This window comes from Caretta caretta, chromosome 9 (assembly GCF_965140235.1).
Source record: "Caretta caretta isolate rCarCar2 chromosome 9, rCarCar1.hap1, whole genome shotgun sequence".
In the NCBI taxonomy this organism is placed as follows: domain Eukaryota; kingdom Metazoa; phylum Chordata; order Testudines; family Cheloniidae; genus Caretta; species Caretta caretta.
In genome coordinates, this window is record NC_134214.1 from 100,149,565 (window position 1) to 100,171,534 (window position 21,970).

A 21,970-nucleotide genomic window follows, 5' to 3' on the forward strand; every position below is an offset into this window, starting at 1 on the left:
ATGACATCTTCATCATCTGGACCCATGGAAAAGAAGCCCTTGCGGAATTCCACCATGATTTCAACAATTTCCATCCCACCATCAACCTCAGCCTGGTCCAGTCCACACAAGAGATCCACTTCCTGGACACTACAGTGCTAATAAACGATGGTCACATAAACACCACCCTATACCGGAAACCTACTGACCGCTATTCCTACCTACATGCCTCCAGCTTTCACCCTGACCACACCACACGATCCATCGTCTACAGCCAAGCTCTGCGATACAACAGCATTTGCTCCAACACCTCAGACAGAGACAAACACCTACAAGATCTCTATCAAGCATTCTTACAACTACAATACCCACCTGCGGAAGTGAAGAAACAGATTGATAGAGCCAGAAGAGTTCCCAAAAGTCACCTACTACAGGACAGGCCTAACAAAGAAAATAACAGAACGCCACTAGCCGTCACCTTCAGCCCCCAACTAAAACCCCTCCAACGCATTATTAAGGATCTACAACCTATCCTGGGGGAGGTTTAGGTTGGATATTTGGAAAAACTTTTTCACTAGGAGGGTGGTGAAACACTGGAATGCGTTGCCTAGGGAGGTGGTGGAATCTCCTTCCTTAGAAGTTTTTAAGGTCAGGCTTGACAAAGCCCTGGCTGGGATGATTTAATTGGGGATGGGTCCTGCTTTTGAGCAGGGGGTTGGACTAGATGACCTCCTGAGGTCCCTTCCAACCCTGATATTCTATGATTCTATGATCCTGAAGGATGACCCAACACTTTCACAAATCTTGGGAGACAGGCCAGTCCTTGCCTACTGACAGCCCCCCAACCTGAAGCAAATACTCACCAGCAACCACATACCACACAACAGAACCACTAACCCAGAAACCTATCCTTGCAACAAAGCCCGTTGCCAACTGTGCCTACATATATATTCAGGGGACACCATCACAGGGCCTAATAACATCAGCCACACTATCAGAGGCTCGTTCACCTGCACATCCACCAATGTGATAGATGCCATCATGTGCCAGCAAAGCCCCTCTGCCACATACATTGGTCAAACTGGACAGTCTCTACGTAAAAGAATAAATGGACACAAATCAGATGTCAAGAATTATAACATTCATAAACTAGTCGGAGAACATTTCAATCTCTCTGGTCACGCGATTACAGACATGAAAGTTGCTATATTACAACAAAAAAACTTCAAATCCAGACTCCAGCGAGAAACTGTTGAATTGGAATTCATTTGCAAATTGGATACAATTAACTTAGGCTTGAATAGAGACTGGGAGTGGCTAAGTCATTATGCAAAGTAACCTATTTCCCCTTGTTTTTTCCTACCCCCCACCCAGACGTTCTTGTTAAACCCTGGATTTGTGCTGGAAATGGCCCACCTTGATTATCATACACATTGTAAGGAGAGTGATCACTTTAGATAAGCTATTACCAGCAGGAGAGTGGGGTGGGAGGAGGTATTTTTTCATGCTTTGTGTGTATAGAAAAAGATCTTCTACACTTTCCACAGTATGCATCCGATGAAGTGAGCTGTAGCTCACGAAAGCTTATGCTCAAATAAACTGGTTAGTCTCTAAGGTGCCACAAGTACTCCTTTTCTTTTAGCATATCTGAGACATTCCCACAGTAAAGTCATTCTGGCTCTGTGTAAGTGGCTCTCCTACTGTAATGCAAAGCAGTCCTACATAATGTGATCCAGGAGAAAACTAATCCTGGACCTTAGACCAAGGCAAATAATTGTTTACATACAGTTCAAGATAAAGAGTCCATTCAGAAGTCAAATATAATAATATTAAGATACACCTTTCATTTGTGCATTCTTGAGAACTTGCTTCTCAGCAACCGAGCAGACCCCACTAGCACCAGTTGAAGGCCCATTTCATCCTCAACTCACAGTTCATAAATTTTGGTGATAGCCTAGAAATTCTTGGCTTTTAATGGGTTAAGATGCCCATGTATTACAGTACCACATTCTTCAATATTGAGTAATCACTCTGAAGTTCCATGTACAGGAAGTCAGAAGTTCTTAAGACAATCATTTGTGGATGCTGAGGTAGACCTTAGTCTGTAGTTTCAGAAGATGGTTGGTTCATATAAAGAGCAAGAATCTGATGTCAGATCTACTAACATACAATTTCAGACACATTTAATTCCATTTTTTCCTACACTTCCCTGAAAAAAGACAAGTGTTAAGATATGAGCAAATTCTATGGGCTGCAGTTCTTGTAAATATTGGGGTGGTGAAGAAGATACCCACTACATTCGGATTAAAAAACCACACCATTAGTAAGAAAACAACAAAAATAAGTCAATTTACAATATTACAGTATGCTGTGTAGATCTCAAGGAATTCATTTACTTGCACTAGCCCAGCTTATGACATCATTACTTTCAAAAGCCTTTCTATGCTCTCTGTTGGCTTTTCCCTTGCTCCATTTCCTGAATATTGATAAATATCTAAAGGAAACCCAACAAGCAAATAAAGGTGCAGTTTTTGAATGCACCATGTCCAGTTACTGAACAGGGTACATTTTGTTAAGACATACTGAATTAAAAAAAAAAACAACCAGCATTTATGTTATGAGTCTATTCCAATATTATGAGATCAGCAGGGAAGGGCTCGCTAATTTTAGCACTATTCATAAAGCCCAAGTTTATGTAAGTTGGGAAAAACTTGTAATGAACTCAAATTTCAGGCAAACACTGTGGTCTCACAGATCTGTTTGGATGGATTTTACTGCTATTTGAAAACACCAAATAGCGAAAATGAATAAGTGCTCTGTTTTTAAAATAATGTCTCAAAGAAATCGCTACTACACAGTATAACTGAGCATGTCTAATTTTCACCCAGGCATGCGAGAATCCTTCTTTCCAGCTATTTTAGGCCAAGAAAATATAGAAATATAGAAAGAGCATGCATATGTACATGCTGTGGGGCAAGAGGCGTGTCTTTGTATGCTAGTACCTAGTACAATGAGGCCTCAATTGTGACTGGAGTCTCCGGGTGCTAACAAGTGTAAATAATAATACTACAAATTAAACCAGTATTAACTGCAGATAACATAAAGCTGGTCTTAGTCTCGAATAAAAATAAGTAAGTGTTGGCCATGATAGGAACTACAGAATCAAACATTTGATTTCTAGCTTCCAGCACGAGGGTTGGTGAGGAGGAGAAACACCATCAAGCAACTATTTTATAATCATCTAGCTCCAGAGAAGATTTATATCTACAGGGTCAGACTGAAAATAAGTGGAGCTACTCTCCCAAGCTTTATCTGCTTGTATTGCTAAGATGATGCTACATGCAGACTTGCAGCTCTTATAGGACTATTATCCCTTTCTTGCAGGCTTTGATTGGAAGTGATAGTTTATAATTTTGACATTTGAATGATCAGGCTTCAGAAAAAGCCTCACTGAGATGACAGACATCTCTCAGCTGTCTATTTTTCAGTTGTCTTCTTATCAGGCAGCTTTCACTGCATTGTTTTACACTGTCTACTTTGGAAGGTTCTCTCTACAATCGTTAAGTGCTTGAATCTCTGTTTTTTATAATGCTATGAAAGTACTGGTTACCAGACAAATCCAACCCCTGTAATCTACTCTACACTATCATATAAAGGGATAAAATTATACTACAAATTTAAAAAACTTATTACATGTAAAAACTTTTTTAATACAGCAGGGAGGCTGCACAATTAAGCATTCATGGATCAGAAAGTGAGAAAGTCGTTATGCATCCGATGAAGTGAGCTGTAGCTCACGAAAGCTCACGCTCAAATAAATTGGTTAGTCTCTAAGGTGCCACAAGTACCCCTTTTCAATAGCAACTAGAAGTTTTTCTCCATGTTTCAAGGAAAACTAATAAGTAACCCCACAGATGAAGACAACTGTTTCTACTTCAAAAATTTTGGTTCGTTTAAGGGTCTGCTCCTTTGTCACAATGTCTGGAAACTGGATTCAATTTCACCTCAAGAGTCACTAAGGAAGCAGAGCTTATCTTATACTCATAGTTTTAAAGACTAAAATGTCTAACAGTTAAACAAGTTTAAAAACAAGACATGTAGTACTCCTGGTGGTCATCTGTCCATACTTTCAGTCAGATATGCAAGCTGTAGACCTTGTGCAGCCAGTTAACTCTGTATAAGAGGAGCTTATAGAAAGAGTCTACATAGCCCAGCAAAAGTTTAAAATACACTAAGTCGAATAGTATGAATAAAGACACCCATTTTTGTTTCAGTTTCTGCTCTGCAGCAGGAAGAATCTGGAAAAACCTAATTGCAGCTAACAAGATAAAACCAGCAGCGCAGTCAGAGGCTGGGCCACTCCCTTCCTGTCAGTCACAGGTCTGGTTCGGCCTCCCGAGCTGCAAAAACACACACTGTAAAGGATCCAGTGCAGAAGAGAAGATGCCTGTTTTGAAAAGCTTAAAATCTAAGTACACGGAGGATGAGACGTGAGAAGGATTAAAAATAAATCCCCCACAGTTAGCACACATCTTGTTAATTTCAAAATATTTTCATGTTATGTTTTTCTTCATATGCTAAACTCAATTGACAGTTCAAATATGCTGTGTTTCAAGGAATAATTGATGCTGTATTTGTCAACATGCCAAACTGATCTATATGATATAAATAGCTTTTTAAAAAGCAGGTTTATTATAAGCAATCACACAAAGTTGCAGGACAAAAGCAAAATTCTGTGTTCTCTGAAAAAAGGGAACTCATCTGCAGTTACTTCTCTCACCCTTAATTCCAGTCGCCGAGACTCAATTCCCCTTTTTCTATACGAATGGAAGTGACAGCGAGACCATGAAGTGTTAGGACCCTTGTGTATGTCATTTGCAACATTTTTCAAATAGCATCTAGGGACCAAGACCTGGTCTGTATTACTGAACTAAGCTGAACCAGTTGAAGTGTGAATTAAGTCAGTTTAAATATATCTACATTAGGAGTGTTCACTGCCATTTTTAAAACACTTCAGTTTAATTGGTGCAAGCTTTTTAATAGAGACAAACCCCAACATACAAGGGACTTCTAATGTCAGCAGTTTTCACGTTTAGGAAGGAAAAAAATCACATTTAAAAATAGAAACCAGTTTAGATTACCATCTAGTTCGTAGGCATGACTTGAAGAAAGGTGGATTGGCTAGAAAGACCCTACCCTCTAAGGTTCTACTGGACACCCATGTATTCAGAACCTTCACCAGTCAGAGACTGGATACACGATGGCATTATTCTCTTTATTAGGGAACTCGAATAATGGTCAATTTAGTCTTTTTTTTCTGGATTTAGAAGAAAACAGCAAGCTTGGGGGTAATGGGAATTCAATCTTTTCGTTTAGTAAGAACACAAATATAGTGCTAAAGTTTAAGATCCAAAATAAAACTTCTGTTTCCAGGATTATTTCTGCTGATCTCTAAATACAAAATGAATACATTTTTCATCAATACAGATACTTGTGATAATGTTATTTCAGCGCTTTGGGTGAAATCCTTGCCTCACTGGCTTCCATGGAGCCAGTATATCACACTTGTTGCAACAAGAGGTGTTAAAACATATTTACATTGCTTTAAGGTTTGTTTATACCTTTATATAAAAAATCCTTTTTAGTTTACAACCACAAGCATTTTACTATGTCTCAGTTTCCCGGCATAGTTATCTAAAGCACCATCTCACTAAGGTTTTTCTGGCGCAATAACCATTGTTGGAATAAGACAATGATCTGTGGCAGATACCAACTCATTAAAAAAGATATCAGTATGGAAGTCCCATTTCCTTCTAAAAACGCCTGTAATTACTAAAACTAAAACGTAGCAAAAAATGTTTACTCCATTTGGCAACACTGTGCCCACTCTATGCCACTACTTCCTTGGGTAGTCAGTAACTTTCTGTCTCCTGCTGAAAAGATCCCTGTAATTTGTAGTTGGGGAGTAACAAAACCCTTAATTTTTTTTTTCTAAACCAAGACATCATTTAAAGGGATCCTATCAGAGTTTTTCTTCTGAAATGTGTTAATTTTAAAAACAAACTGTATTGACAGAGTCCCTTTGAGGTAACAGTCTCTCTCTCTCTCTCACATATGTGGATGTATTTACTCATCTAACTGCAGGAAGCAGTCAGCCTGTGAAGCTACTGAACATGCTAGTCAAGCTGGAGGAGAAAAATCTTTGTTGACCCCATTCTTAAAGGAATTTCTCAAGAAGGAGCTAGACAGTAACCAAACTACAAAAAACCCTCCAGACAATATAGAGAAGTTTATTTTTTTCCTGAAGAGAATTTGGGAAGTCTGAAAAGCAGCTATAAGGCTAGGATTAATCTTTAAAGACTTCAGAATTTACTGAGTCATTATAGTAATGGAAAACTGAAGGCACCTCATGCTGGAGTGGAAAATATTGCCACAATGGTAGTTCTGTATTTGCCAGGAATTTTTTGAATAAAAATATTAAGCTAATTCCAGCCAAAAGTTTACAACTGCTAGAGCATTGAGGGAAGATTCCCCCCTGACCTTCATACTACTGTGTGAAAAGAGGAAGATACTAAAGTGTGAAAGATTTGAGTAACAATGCCTAGGACAAGTTTGAGTTAGACCCTTCAAGGCTACTGATGGGTGTGCCTACATTTAAAAAAAAGAAAAAAAAGAAGCAGCAGCAGCTCATGAATACAGAAGGTATAAATCACATTTAGCTTTCCCAGATCTGGGGTCTGTTTTTTTCCTAATACCTATTTTTTTTTAAAAACCAGCATGAGTACAAAAAGAGACAGCTTTCCACACTCTTTCAAATCCACGGCTTACAAAACTAACTTTTTTTTTTTTTTTTTTAAGTAAATTATTTCTATGTTTAGAGTTTGTGAAAACTATGCACCATGGAGATATCTGACAACTCAAAAGTAGAGGATTTTCACCAACACACTTATCTTTATCTGTTTGCTCTTCAGGGCAAATATCCGGCCTTCTGGGTGCCTAAAACTCAGAAGGCTAAGTTTGACAGATTCACGGCTGGATGACACTCCGGACATAGGTATGCATAGGGAAATAAGGAATTGGGGGCAGATTGCTACAGCAGTACCCATAAAATTGCTCTAATGGGGATTTCCCAGCCCGATTCACAGCCAGTTGGGGAAGAACCTGCTGCTGCTAAGACAACAGAACATGAGTGGGCAAGCTCAGCTCCTCCTCGGAGCCTTATTGCCATACACCAGTAATTACACCCTTTAAGAACAAGGTAGAACAAGGCAGCTGAAGAAAACCATCACTGACGTCGTATCTCCACTTCTGATGGGGGAAGCAAGGCCATGGAATAGGGAACAGCCAAGGAAACAACAAAGCTTCCATGGCTTTATATGTGGGTCAAACCGAGCATCAGATCCTTGGAGTACACAATTTTTAAAAGCCGTAGGCATTTAGTAGATAAGTTAGATTAGGATGTTTTGGCAACTTAAACCAAAAGAGAAAACGTGAATACTACATTAGAACTAGTTCTCCAAATAACCTACTCCTATATCAATGCTCTTAAAGAGACAGAGCTCATGCAATAGTGCAACACCTTGAAGAAACCAGTTACTGTCTTTGGAACAATCTGAATTTCAAGAATGCCCTAAACAGAGTCTGAGCTAACCTGCTGGCTTTACTAAAAAGAGCCACTCCTTTAGAATGTTGCCAATGGCTTCAGTCTTAAAAAGGATCTTGGTAACATTAAAAACAATCAATCACATTTCTGTCTAAAAATTTTGTACCAGATAGGTCACTAAGTAACATTTAGTAAAACTGAAAAGTAAGCAGAAGAGAGATTTCCCTAACTTTCCTCTAGTTTGCTTATTTTGTGCATTTGACAGCACTGTGTGTATAGGCAGTTCTACTGTTTTGCTAATGGTCATTTCCTGTCTCATGCACTAGCTAAAAACAGCACCCACGCACTATTCATGTACACACTTGTCCTAAAACCTTGATTAGTATTTACCTGTAATAGCAGAGCTTCTGTAGCATCAAAATTTTGCCTATGAGGACATCTTTTCTTCCCGAGCACCAGACCCAATGAGCAAATGGCTTGGGGAGAGAGGAACACATCTGAGAGAGCCCCTACAGGGCCATGGAATGTGAGACCTCTATATGGGGCAAATAATACCAGAGGCCAAGTGCAACAGTAGGAGCAGGAGAGCTCCTCTGCTCAGCTCCCTTCACAGGAGCCAGAATCCTGGCCTGGGTGAGGCAGTAGAGATCTTCTGTCTCAAAGCCAACTCCTGTAGCAGGAGCAGCCATGCAGAGAGACAAGTATACGGGGCCGGGGGGACAGGCGTCAATGCTGTGGTGCTGCCTGCCCAGGGCAATGGAAGGGAAGACACCTGTAGGCAACCCAGAGTCGTTGGGAGGGGGCAAGCCCCAGCACTTTTTAATTTTTTTTACTGTGGCTCTGGGACATTTCAAAAGACCCTTAAAAAAACCACTGGCAGCAGAATCAGAAAACCTGAATGAAAGCACTGAAAAAGACCCACAGCACAATACTGATCAGGTGCTCTGCCCACTGCCAGAAAACGACTTTTTTAGTCTTTTTTCCAAAAAAATTCAAGTTGACAGGACAGTACTCCTTTAACTTTGAATTTTCTTAAATTTGCTGCTTTCAAAACAATTAGAAGACAGGCTAAGACTTTCCCAGGGAGCTTGGAGCAATGGTATACATTACCTTTAAATATGATCCGTAGTATTTTGTTACATAAGGACTATCACACTGACTTAAGACAGTAATCTCTTGCTGTATGTCCTCTATTTCATCTTCCGCTTCCTCAAGGTCTATGATTTTTATAGCAACCACTTGCTGCGTTCGATTATCAATTCCTTTAAAGACTTCACCAAATGAGCCTTTTCCAATGCGTTCTAATTTTGTGAACAGTTCTTCTGGATCTGCTCTATAGTTCTATAAAAGAAGAAAGGAAAGGAAAGATTGTAAACAAGTTATTTTACTTATTGTCAAAGATGAACCCTCCTCATTCCCCAAAAAGCAGATCATCCACATTACCCCCGGCTGGCACTGGTAAAGTTATGTGGTAATGCTATGCATTAGTACATTGTTATCAGAAAGTTAAGCTGAACTTCTGTTCACCTACTAGTTACAGTACATCTTGTGTAGTAAAGGCAAGGGCCTGACCCTCTGCTCCTATAAGCAACAGAGAGGATGGAGCCAGGCAGGCAGGAAAATTAACCTCTGAGTTTCCCCACAAAACATCCCCTAAGGCGAAAGGAAATGTTGGCACTATGTAAATTTCCAACTGTATAGTCATGCAACAGGCTGGGGAAAGTCTAGAAGTCCAGGGCAAGTAGAAGTGCTATCATCAATATCTGGGAAAATAAAAAGGGCACTGCCTACAGGACAGTCTACCACTGCAATGAACTTAAACAAGATCATGCCAATATATGGAGCAAAGCACATCTGATGCAGGTAGGATGCATGGCCCAAATGTACATGTTTCTAGCCTAATCAGGCTATTCTCTACTAGCTTCAAAGGGAACCAGGAACCAAAATCACCATCTGCAGTCTCAGACGGCAGGCAGCAGCAGACTAGACTAGTGCTACTTTGAATGATCACATCTAGATTTCACACGAGGTAGATTACAGCATTACAACGTATACTTGTATTTGAGATAGTTATTTAGTCTTAGTTCTCCGTCTTTAAACTGGTTGCAAGAGTGACATTTTATATTGCACTTGAGAACAAAACTAAACATACAACCAAGTCACAGACAAACTAACCCCTCCCCCCCAAGTAGAAAGCCAGTACATGAAGTCAGAATAAGACCACAGTCCAAATACTGGGACAGCCATGTTTTCTTGTCAGTCAACCAAATCTAAAGCATTGGGTGCTTGTGGAAAAGTGACTGGAGACTTTTCTCCTAGCCAGCCATGTAAAACTACAGCAGGGCTTCAAGAGACAGTGCTGTGGTGACCAACAACTGCACTGTCTGTTGCCTCCCACCTGCTGCAGGCCATTTGGGTGCTCCCATGCGTAGGTGTGACGGTCTTACAGAAAGCATTTAGATGTGGTCATGAGGCAATGAGTCTCTCTTTGGTGAGCATAGAAATTGCCATAGTGGATCACACCCAAGACCTGTCTACTATTATTTATTACCAGAAAGCCTAGTAGCCCTAGTCATGGACCAGGTCCCCACTGTGCTCAGAGCTGTACAAACACAGAACAAAGATAGACTATAAACTCTTTGGAGCAGGGATTATAACATCTAGTCCAGCATCCTGTCTCTGATAGTGGCCAGCAACAGGTGCTTCAGAGGAAGGTGCACAATCTGCAGTAGGCAGATGTTTTATAATCTGCCCCCCACAAGAGGTCTCATCCTGGTCTCTAAGGGTATGTCTACACTGCAGCTGGAAGCAAGATTGCCAGACTGGATAGACAGACTCATGCTCGCAAGGCTCAAGTTAGCATGCTAAGAATAGCTGTGCAGATTTTGTGGCACCAGTGGAGGCTCAGGAGAGCCACACAAGCTCAAGCCTACCCCAACCCCTCGGTCCCAGCCTGCGTGGCTAGCCAGAGCCTCTGTCAGTGCCACAATGTCCACACAGTTATTTTCAGCTTGCTAGCGCAAGCCCCACTAACACAAGTCTGTCTACCTGGGTTGGGAGGCTCACCCCCCGCGGCGGTGTGGACAGAAGCAATCTAACTACTAGGGTAAGCCTGAAAGCATGAAGTTTAATGACAACATTTTTGGAAGGGATACTAATAATGACAACTCTGGAGATTCTTGATATCCCTATAAATCTTCAAACCTTTTTTGAACCTTGCTACATTCTTGGTACACTTCCTACGGCAGTCCAATTTTTCACACAATGCATATTTCTTTTTTATCAGTTATCAGATTACTATAATATGGAGACTAAGGAATCCATGAAAAGTAGAAAGGAGGCCCCATTTACTTCCATTCAAAACCTCTCTGCGTGTTAATAAGGTCATTCTCGGTTGCAGAAGAAACACTAAACCAGACACCAAGGACTAAGGTATCTATGGGTAAAATGCTTTGGACAAGCTTCCCATTGAGCCGCTGCCTTGCACCCGATGAAGTGAGCTGTAGCTCACGAAAGCTTATGCTCAAGTAAATTGGTTAGTCTCTAAGGTGCCACTAGTACTCCTTTTCTTTTTAGTTTTCTTCCACACTCATCACTTTTTACCCCTTTTACTTGGTACAGTCTCCATTTCTGCATCAAATCACCATCCTCCTCTGATTCACATCCCACCTGAAAAACTTATTTCTTCAAAGCCTGTCAACACTAATCCATAACTAATAATACAGGTGAATCTAAAATTTAAAGAGAAAACTAGAGTATGTAAAAATGCATTTCTGTTTAGATATAAATCTTGATAGTATCAAAAAGGAGCTTAGTTCTATATTAGATTAAAAAAACAATTTGAAAGCAGCAGATTTTACCTCCCACTTTGACAAGCTACAGCCGCATTTTTTATACCAGTATCTTTTCCACCCTCTTATTATTCTGTGGTTTTCTGTCCTTTGTGTCCAAGTTTAGGTTGCAAGTTCCACAGGGCCAGGACATCATCACTCTAGCAGCCTGTAAAATCCCATGCACTCTGCTGCTGCTACATGGAATATGAAGTCCTGTAGTCTGCCTCTTAAAACGGGTTGGGGGGGGGGGTGGTTTGTCTACATGTGCATTTCTGTTAGAAACATGGGCTCTCATGCAGGTTTCACAAAGATTTCAGCTCCTTTAAGGTGTCTAAGAAATGCCACATTTCTAAAACGCTGTACAGGACCTGTTACTAGGTTGCCACAAAGCATAAGTCAGTATTATCAGCGTAGCCAAGGTAGGGAAAGGCTTTAAGTGGCATCTCAGGAATGCTATTTCAAGGACTGCCTTCAGGGCTTCCCAGAAGCCACACTGAAAGTTGTTTGAACACTATTTTTCTTATAATCTTAACCTAAGTGAAATATTATGACGGAGGAGGAAGTCCAGGCTTTTTGAGTAAAGGAATGTTTGGTGTATGAAAATGGGTTCAGCGCTTATTCTGAGATGTTAGGGAAGTCATGTGCCTCATCATTGCTGCTGAAGAGGCACATAGACTAATTCCCATCAGAATAGGGAAACCAGGTTATCTCCCCGTGCTGGACTTAATTATTTTGTTCTTGTCATGATGGTAAAACACTGAGGTCAACGGTTCTCAAACTTTTTTACTGGCGATCCCTTTCACATCGCGACCCCCTTATAAATTAAAAGCACCTTTTAATATATTTAACACCATTATAAATGCTGGAGGAAAAGTCGGATTTGGGATGGATGGAGGCTGATAGCTCATAACCCCACCATGTACTAACCTTGTGACCCCCTGAGAGGTCCCGACCTCCAGTTTGAGAACCCCTGACTTAGGTGAACCATAGTAACTGGGTCTATATTACTTTTTAAAAGTACTTGATTAAAATTTCTCTTTTTGGTACTTTCAAATAAATATGGTGACAGTCAGGAACAACTGATGGCATTCTAGTTGATGGACAGATTTAATCCTGTGATTACCAAGTATTTTTTTTTGTAGAGAACCGCTTTGAGTGCACCAGCCTGCCCAATTTCCTACAAACTGAGACTACTGACATGAGAAATGAACTACATTTTGTTTTTAACGAAGAAACTGGAACGAGAACACTTAGCTTCCCAGGTGTTTTGTTTTGGTTTTTTGCTACAGTCTTCCCACCCAATCAAAAATTTTTCTCCTTCCCTTAAAAAGGAAAGGAGGACTTGTGGCACCTTAGAGACTAACCAATTTATTTGAGCATAAGCTTTCGTGAGCTACAGCTCACTTCATCAGATGCATTCAGTGGAAAATACAGTGGGGAGATTTATATACACAGAGAACGTGAAACAATGGGTGTTACCATATACACTGTAATGAGAGGTTTCAGAGTAGCAGCCGTGTTAGTCTGCATCCACAAAAAGAAAAGAAGGACTTGGGGCACCTTAGAGACTAACAAATTTATTTGAGCATAAGCTTTCGTGAGCTACAGCTCACTTCATAGTCTCTAAGGTGCCACAAGTCCTCCTTTTCTTTTTACTGTAATGAGAGTGATCAGGTAAGGTGACCTATTACCAGCAGGAGAGTGGGGGTGGGGTGGGGGGGACGACTTTCTGTAGTGATCATCAAGGTGGGCCATTTCCAGCAGTTGACAAGAACGTCTGAGGAACGGGGGGGGGGGGGAGGGGAAGGGGAAACGACATGGGGAAATAGTTTTGCTTTGTGTAATGACCCATCCACTCCTAGTCTTTCAAGCCTAAGTTAATTGTATCCAGTTTGCAAATTAATTCCAATTCAGCAGTCTCTCATTGGAGTCTGTTTCTGAAGTTTTTTTGTTGAAGAATTGCCACTTTTAGGTCCGTAATCGAGTGACCAAAGAGATTGAAGTGTTCTCCAACTCATTTTTGAATGTTATAATTCTTGACGTCTGATTTGTGTCCATTTATTCTTTTACCTAGAGACTGTCCAGTTTGGCCAATGTACATGGCTCAGGGGCATTGCTGGCACACGATGGCATCTATCCCATTGGTGGATGTGCAGGTGAACGAGCCTCTGACAGTGTGGCTGATGTGGCCCTATGATGGTGTCCCCTGAATAGATATGTGGGCACAGTTGGCAACGGGCTTTGTTGCAAGGATAGGTTTCTGGGTTAGTGGTTCTGTTGTGTGGTATGTGGTTGCTCATGAGTATTTGCTTCAGGTTGGGGGGCTGTCTGTAAGCAAGGACTGGCCTGTCTCCCAAGATCTGTGAGAGTGATGGGTCATCCTTCAGGATAGGTTGTAGATCCTTGATGATGCGTTGGAGAGGTTTTAGTTGGGGGCTGAAGCTGATGGCTAGTGGCGTTCTGTTATTTTCTTTGTTGAAACCTCTCCTTCCCTTAACTCTCTCCACCTGTTTTCCAGATTGCTGTAGCAGCACCAAAAAGGGAGAAGGAGAGCCTCAGAAAGAAGTGTGCCAACAGCAGGAGCTGGGAGCCTCCTTCACCTGCTCAGCAGGAGGCAGAAACAGTAGTGGGAAGAACCTGCAACCCACCTTCCACCCAGCCAGGAGGCAGATGGCTCCTGGTGAAGGTATTTCACTGTATGGAAAGCACTTCTATGTGGCACAGTCCCTACCATCAGAGGTTTAGCTGTGTACACATGCAGCTTTGAGTCTAATGGATTGGATACCTTACATGAAACGAGCTGGGGTGTCCGCCCAGTACCCAGCGAGCAGGTGTCAATGAATAAAAGCTGCCTCAGATTCCAAGGATTAGATGGTCATGAAGAACGAATTGCCTACTCATGCCTGGAAGTGGACACTCAAGGTCAAGGATGAGGCACAGTCGCAAGACAGAATAGGAAAACTTGTATTATATTCAGTCTGTGGGTAAAAAATCAATTTTAACCTTGGACTTCTGCATCCAAGGCAAGCAGGCAGTCTTATTTCACTTGACTATCACAAGGCAAATGTTCTCTATTTTATAATTAAGGTTCCATTTGTATTTCTATTTCCAGTGGCTTATGTCTAAAATACAAAAGGTGCGTGTTTTGTACAGGAATATCTGAAGTCTTTAGATTTCTATGAAAGTCTCATTTGGTCACAAAATAGTGTCATTTACTTGTTTTGTACTCTTGTAACTCAAAGAGTCTCTGGCAGGGAATCTGTCTATAATGTAAATACTTTAGATATTCTGGAAGAAGAGAGTTCATAGCAAGCTTTAGAATCTGAAAGAGAAAGGAAATAGCCTAGGCCTCAGAGCAGTTAGCAGAAGTTTTATAGCAAATCCTCTACAGCAGCAAAAGCCATTTTTCTAACTCCACCAGCTGGAAGGAGACATCAACCAGTCTGGGCTGCCATATGAGAACACAGAATTCAAATACAACTCTGGTACACAATATAATTATATATACACATTTTAAAAAGTCCTCTGATGCTCATTGGCCCAAGAACTAGAGCTGGGTTCATACTAGGGAAGTTGATGAGAGATTCCCACCAGTGCAACTTCAGGTTCATCCAAACAGACAGCAGACAAACTTCTTCTATAATGAGGCAATCTTCACAAGTCACTTCATCTCTGCGCCTCCATTTCCCATCTGTAAAACAATGCTGACCCTCTTTTGTGATTCAGGGATGAAAAACTCTGTGTAAAAATATTACCAACTCCTTATGTCACATCTGAGTCTTGTCTGCGCTGAGTCCATCAGATAACCTCCGCCATCCAAACCGGAATTGCAATCACACTAAGAGCCCCAGTCTTGCATTATGATCCACCCAGGTGAAGCAACGAGGTGCATGGAACTCTGTGATGGTGCAGCAGTGCACCCCCACAGACCACAATGCAGGATCAGGGCCTCCCCTTAAGGCATTCAACTGCAGAATCTGATATAATGGAGACAGAGCTGGGTGTCACTTGGACATTGGAAGAAATGCAGTAGAATCTGTCTACTATCTCAGTGACCTGACAAACATAGAGCATGAGAGAATCAACACAGAAGCTGGATCACCAAATACCAAGAAGCTCTGTATCACAGGCAAGTTTAACACCAGACTGTATAGGTCACAAACCCAAGACCTGATGAACAACTAAAGCTGCCTCTCTACAAACCCTTGATAACCTTCCCTCCAAAAAGGAGATTCAAGAGATTGAAGAGACAAGAGATGGTTTCCTGAGTAGAGGATGATCATCACCCTCTTAAGCAATACTTACTCATTGCCCTCAGAGAGGGATAACAAAAATCCCCTTCAGTATCAGGTTCAGTGCCAGCCAAAAAACATAAGTGTCCAGCTTTCTGAAGCTCCCCAGGCACTTTCCGGGATCACTGTGAGCATCAGCTGCTGTTTTCCCCCTCCCTCAACAGGGTTCTGCTACCACAAAGACATTCACTCTGAATCAAAGTACTCTTATGCGTGAAGCAACTTAAATACTTCCGCTAATGTTGAATACTTGGCTGTTACCAAGCAGAGACAACCTGGATTAACAAGGCTGGCGACCATCTGGAACAGTTTAGCTGATCCACACTTTTGTATTTCCTACAGCTAAAGTGAAGAAGTCCTTCTTCCCCTCCGGTACAGTCATGGCATAGAACTTAAAAATTTCCCTATCAGAACCAGTCAGACTCAGCATGAGATTTATTTCCACTGGCACTCCAGCAACCTTCCCATGCATTTTAGGGTCAGATCACTTGCATATTAGGGTGACCCATGAGGATGAAACAGGGGAAGAGACTGCTTACGAGAGAGGATTATAATATTGTTCTACCAGACCATTAATAGTGTGTGGCTGATCTACAAAACACTGTTCTTCCTCAGAGCCATCTGAAACCCAGACTTGTACCACAAGTAGCCAAGACTTCTACTTTCTGTTTCACAAAAGAAACCTGCCTAGCACCAATCATGCTAAAAAATCTGTTTGGCATCAGAGATCAACACCATTTTCTGAAGTACCTTGGTTTTGCTTCCTTTTGTGGCTGGAGGAGGGGGAAACTCCCATCAGTCTAGAACTGGCTAGGCTGGACCCTGCTTTGCTCATGAGATCAGACAAGGCAATGGCCGGAGATAGCACAGCTCCAGGCCTCAATGCTTGAAAACACAGTACTCTGCTTCATTAAGTTATTGCAATTCCAGTATACTGCACTTCAGAGAACAGTTGCTTAATAAGAAAAGGAGGACTTGTGGCACCTTAGAGACTAACAAATTTATTTAAGCATAAGCTTTCGTGAGCTACAGCTCACTTCATCAGATGCATGAAAGCTTATGCTTAAATAAATCTGTTAGTCTCTAAGGTGCCACAAGTCCTCCTTTTCTTTTTGCGAATACAGACTAACACGGCTGCTACTCTGAAACCTGTCAGTTGCTCATTAAGTTTCCCTTCACTGACCATACATAGAAATGTGGTGTGGAAGACAACCCACAGCAACAAATCTCTAAAAGGAAGCAGTCCAAATGAATTAAAATAGACTATCTTCACCAGGTGCACAAGAGTTCAAGAAGGGAGGTGTCTCCACCTACTAACAAGGCTACTTGAAATGGACCTGTGAACCATACCATGGCTATATGAAGCTAGCAACCTTTCCCTATCAACTTGTTAAAAGAAAGAAAAAACTCACAATAGACTAGAAAAAGCAGCTTCCAGCTTTGAGGTACATTTCTGGAAAAAGTCAAGTGCCTCATGATGTAAAGTAAATGTGCCCCCATGCTGTAATCTTTTCTATTTACTTCTCCAAACCTTCTTTCCACTCCTAACAACTCCTGCTATTACACAATGTTCCAGATGTACGGCCATGCACACTGTCACCTTTCTTGACAAGTTCCAGAGGAATTCAAGCTCTTAAGCCTCTCTAAGCAACATAAACAGTTGTCAGTAAACAACTAGCTGCTCTCCCAGTCAAAAGTCAATTGACACTAATATATTTATCAAGAAACGCAAATGCAAAGGATCTGGGCAATAGTTTTCCACAGTGTTAACCTCATTAGTCCTAGATGTTAAAGCAGCTCTTAAACCGATACTTTCAAAAACATTCTAAAATTCAGATCATTACATGTTCTTTAAAACTCCGACAGCTACTGAAATATAAGATTTAATGTATACTCATAGCATTTGAGATATTCCTTCTAAATTTCAGTCTAGAATTGAATGTATTAATGCTTTAGATTATAAATTTAATATATTTGGAATACAGTTCTATAATCAAAAAATTACTCTTTTACAAGATATTTCTAAACACCAAAAGTCAATTACCCCAATGCTGCTAACCAGGAATGTATTTTGCATAAGCAATGTGGGTCAGAAAATCAGCTCCTAGTACTACTGGGACCAATGAATAAAGCACAGGACATTTACCACAGCTTCAGTCCATGCCAATATAAATAGAACATGTAGGTGCTATTGTTGAAGACAGAAGAGGAAGTAAAATGTCTAAGAAACTAATTTTTTTTTTTTTAATTCTCTGGTTTCTACTTCCCTAAAACCCTGGAGATACAGGTCCCAGGTTCTGGTTTTCTTTTTAAAAAGCAGCATTCCTCCTATTATGAAAAAATCCAACAGTTTATTAAAATGCATAGTCTAACTTGCAAAGAAATATGATTGTGCGATAATCCCAGCTTGCCAAATTGTTCCCCCTTAGGAAGCAAGCTGATAATCATGAAGCTCTGTTTCTTCTGGTTCTAGAAGGTTAAAAATTCTGATGGAATTTTCCAACTCTCAATCTTGCTTTTAAATCTTCCCCAGGATTGAGACGCTATGGAATCTGGCAGAGTCACAGGTACAAAATGAAAGCCTGCTCTTATTACATGCCTTGTACTATTTCTCGTCACACTCGGAGTAAGATGAGCATGAATGTAAATCTTTCATACAGAGCGAATACCATAAGAACCTAACCCATTGGAAGGGTCAGAAACTGCCAAATGATTTGATCTGTGTGCTTAGGTCCATGCTGGTCATTGTGTTCCTTGCCACTGATCAGGGCAGAAGTAAATAAGACCAGTCTATGCTTGAAAGGCTTTGCAGATTTAGATATACCAAAATAATATGCCAGCAAAGTGCTTCTCGTGTGGACAGGCTATACTAGCAAAATGATGCTTGCAAAAACACAGTTTATTTCAGCCCTCCTCACCCTCACCCCCAAAGTAAGTTTGCAAAAGTGTAGTTTTGCCAGTATAACCACGCGTAAGCTAGGGTTTTTGCCAGTACAGTTGTGTCTCAAAATCAGACCTCATTACACCCTGACCAACATTGGCAAAATAGTTTGAAATGTACAACTGGCCTAAGGATGAGACTGAAGAGATCTTCAGCAGAGCTTGGGAGCTCTTTTCTTCATGAGAAGCTTCTCTTTAAGCTCCTTGCACTATGTTCGTATTGGTCACAGAAACTAGGTAGTTGATGCATATTTTTTTCTGAGATTTACTTTTCAGTCCATCTGTTCTTTGGGAAAGAATACCCCTCAGCTAGAATAAATGTTTCTCTCTCTTCCATTGGTATTACTCAAATTTAGGCATACGTACCACTGATTAGTTCTTTGGATTTTGTAAACTTTTATGACTTTCCAGGGGAACCATCTACCCTTCCCCTTCCAAGATTGTTCATGTGAAGACTTGATAATGTTGCTATAAGCAAAGTAGAGACGAAACCCGAGCCCCTGTGTGCTGTGGCAATGAAGTACGGGCTTGCTGGTGCTTGTTTGATATCTTTCAACTCCTGTTCCATGTTAAGTCCCAAGATCACCCTTTCCACTCATCCCACAGTACACAGGTGGGAAAGACGATCTCAGGAGCCCACCTTGGAAGGGAAAGTAACTTGCTTTCAATTCTGCTTCCCTGAAGGTATCTTTTGAGGCAGAACACCCTCTATTAATCCCATTCAAATTAATAGGAGTTGAAGGTGCCTAGCTACTTGCAGGATCTGACAGAATAGAAGCTAAATGCCTGCGGCCAGTGGCCCAGATCTTTGTATGTGACTGAGAAATCCAAAGAGCAACTCTAGGTGGGGAAGGGTAGACAAAGGTCACTTAAACCACCACTGCACTTCCCCAATCCTTCATCAATAAAACGCAGGTCTAGTTCCCTAATGTGAGCAATAACAATCCAAGAGACTGTTCTAACTTCCCCCAGGCGCCAAAGCCAGCAACAGGTGGATACAGTAGTCGGGAATGGCCAAGGTACAAGGAAGCTCCAGTCATGTCTGGTTTCTTCCAGTCATTCCCCCTTACACCAGAGTGTGCATGGGCGTACACAGTTTATGCAGCATGACTAGGAGACAATCCAAAGGATTTCCTTATGTTGGGGCAGCTGGCCATAAGAGGATCTCCCCAGCTTTACGGCTCCCTTGTGCTCACAGTGTGGAAAAAGCATCTGCAGCACAGCCCAGGATCAGGCCCAATATTCCAGTTCAGCTATGGCCAAGTACTGAGATACAAGGTGGTAAGCCTTTACATATTAAATTAATTACCAAGCATGCTTGTATCATTTGAGATACAGTCTTACATCACTGGTTGTATGAAGTTCAGAAACATGCAGCTACAGCCTTGTTTTTGCCTTTCCCAGTTCTCAATTTCCCTGTCTTTCAGGCTACTTCTTTTCAGCCATGTTTTGTTGTTGTTTATGGAGGGAGAGTATTTTAACTACGGTGACCAGATGTCCCGATTTTATAGGGACAGTCCTGATTTTAGGGACTTTTTCTTATATAGTCATTTATTACCCATCGGGGGGAGGGATAGCTCAGTGGTTTGAGCATTGGCCTGCTAAACCCAGGGTTGTGAGTTCAATCCTTGAGGGGGCCAATTAGGGATCTGGGGCAAAAATTGGGGATTGGTCCTGCTTTGAGCAGGGGGTTGGACTAGATGACCTCCTCAGGTCCCTTCCAACCCTGATACTCTATGACCCCCGTCCTGATTTTTCACACTTGCCCTCTGGGCACCCTAATTTTAACCAAGAGAAGTTCATAAAAACTTAGATGCACAACGCATTCCAATGCAATGCTACAAAGCTTTATTTGCACAGAGAAATACTGACTGAAGGATCATACCTGTTAAGACAGTGAATAGAATGAGCGTATGGTAGTTGGAGTTCATGCACTCCATCACTTTCCATGAAAAGAACATCTGCGAGAGTGAGGTTGTGCATAAGAGCAGGAAAGAGTCAGCATTATGCCAGCAAAGACCCCTAGTGTAGATGCAGCTCATACCAGTTCCCTCAATGAAATAAACTACTCTGGCTAAATGAGTCTTTTCCAATACAACTTCAGCTACACTTGGGCTTTTGCCAGAATAGCTATGACAGTCAGGGCTGTGAATTTTTTTCATATTCCGAACAGACATAAGTTTTGCCGACAAAACTTAAGTGTAGTCCAGGTCCTAATCGTCTCCAAAACCTTGACTGGCTAATCTTCCAACCTCTCTTCTTCCCTGCTTCCAGCAACTTCCCAATATACAGTAAAAGCTGGTTTTTTGGGCACTTCAGCACCCGGAAAGCTCTATAAATCGGCATTTCAGATCTTCATTGAAATTCCAGTTTATAGGCCGGTTAGCGCGAGGCCGGCAGCGTGGGTGAGGGTGTGGGGTGCTGGATCCAGGGGATACTCACCTTGGGCGGCTCCCTGTCTCAGCTGCTCCTACGTGGAGGTGCAGCAGGCGGCTCTGTGCACTGCCTCTGCCCACAGGCGCTGCCCCCGCAGCTCCCATTGGCCGCGGTTCCCAGCCAATGGGAGCTGCGGAACTAGCGGGCGGGGTGGGGCGGGACGGGGGCAGCGCGCAGAGCCGCCTAGCTATGCCTTTGCCTAGGAGTAATCAGCACAGGTTGCCGCCTGAGATGAGCGCCCCCCTGGATCTGGCACCCCCTCCCACGCCCCAACCTGCTGCTCCTTCCCACACCCAAACTCCCTCCCTCTTAGTTAACTGGCATTTTTCACTTACTGGCACTCCCCCATTCCCCCAACATGCCGGATAAAACAGCTTTTACCGTATTGTGTTCCTGCTCTTAAAAAGAAGCTGGGTATGTTATATCAGCTGCCCTTTTTAAAGATATATATTTAAGAAAAGGGGAAGGATATCAATTTTATAGAACACAGGTTGACTACTCATAAACAACCCGTCCATACACAGGAAATAGGGAGAAAGCTAGACTTCTGCTCAGAACAATGTCTAATTAAGTAAGCAATACACTCTGTATGGCTGCCTTGCAGATCTCCAAAGCAGAATAATCTTGAAACTAGCTGCTGTCACTTCACAAAACGGCCTTTTCCCCCCCAAGATGGCTTTCAAGTCAATATCACCAAAGACGAGCAAACAAAAAAGCAAGAAAACAACCATTCCAAAATGTCTCAGATACAGGCTGATCTAATGAAACCAAAAGCTGGATGCATCTTCTCAGCCTTATAAAAACCGGGTATCATGGACTCTGACAAGATTCCTTTGGAGAGTGGTGTCCAAACACCATCTTGTTCACTCTGTTGACTTGACAATACT

The 21,970-nt window shown here is 41.8% G+C and overlaps 1 protein-coding gene across 2 annotated transcripts in view; it reads right to left on the reverse strand.

The window, feature by feature from the left end:
- STK26 (serine/threonine kinase 26) overlaps positions 1–21,970 on the reverse strand; it is a 54,083-nt gene that overhangs the window by 13,414 nt on the left and 18,699 nt on the right. For both annotated transcript variants that reach the window (XM_048863256.2, XM_048863257.2), the window contains exon 3: positions 8,693–8,923. In XM_048863256.2, the coding sequence (XP_048719213.1) occupies positions 8,693–8,923 (231 nt within the window). The remainder of the gene's footprint in view (positions 1–8,692; positions 8,924–21,970) is intronic.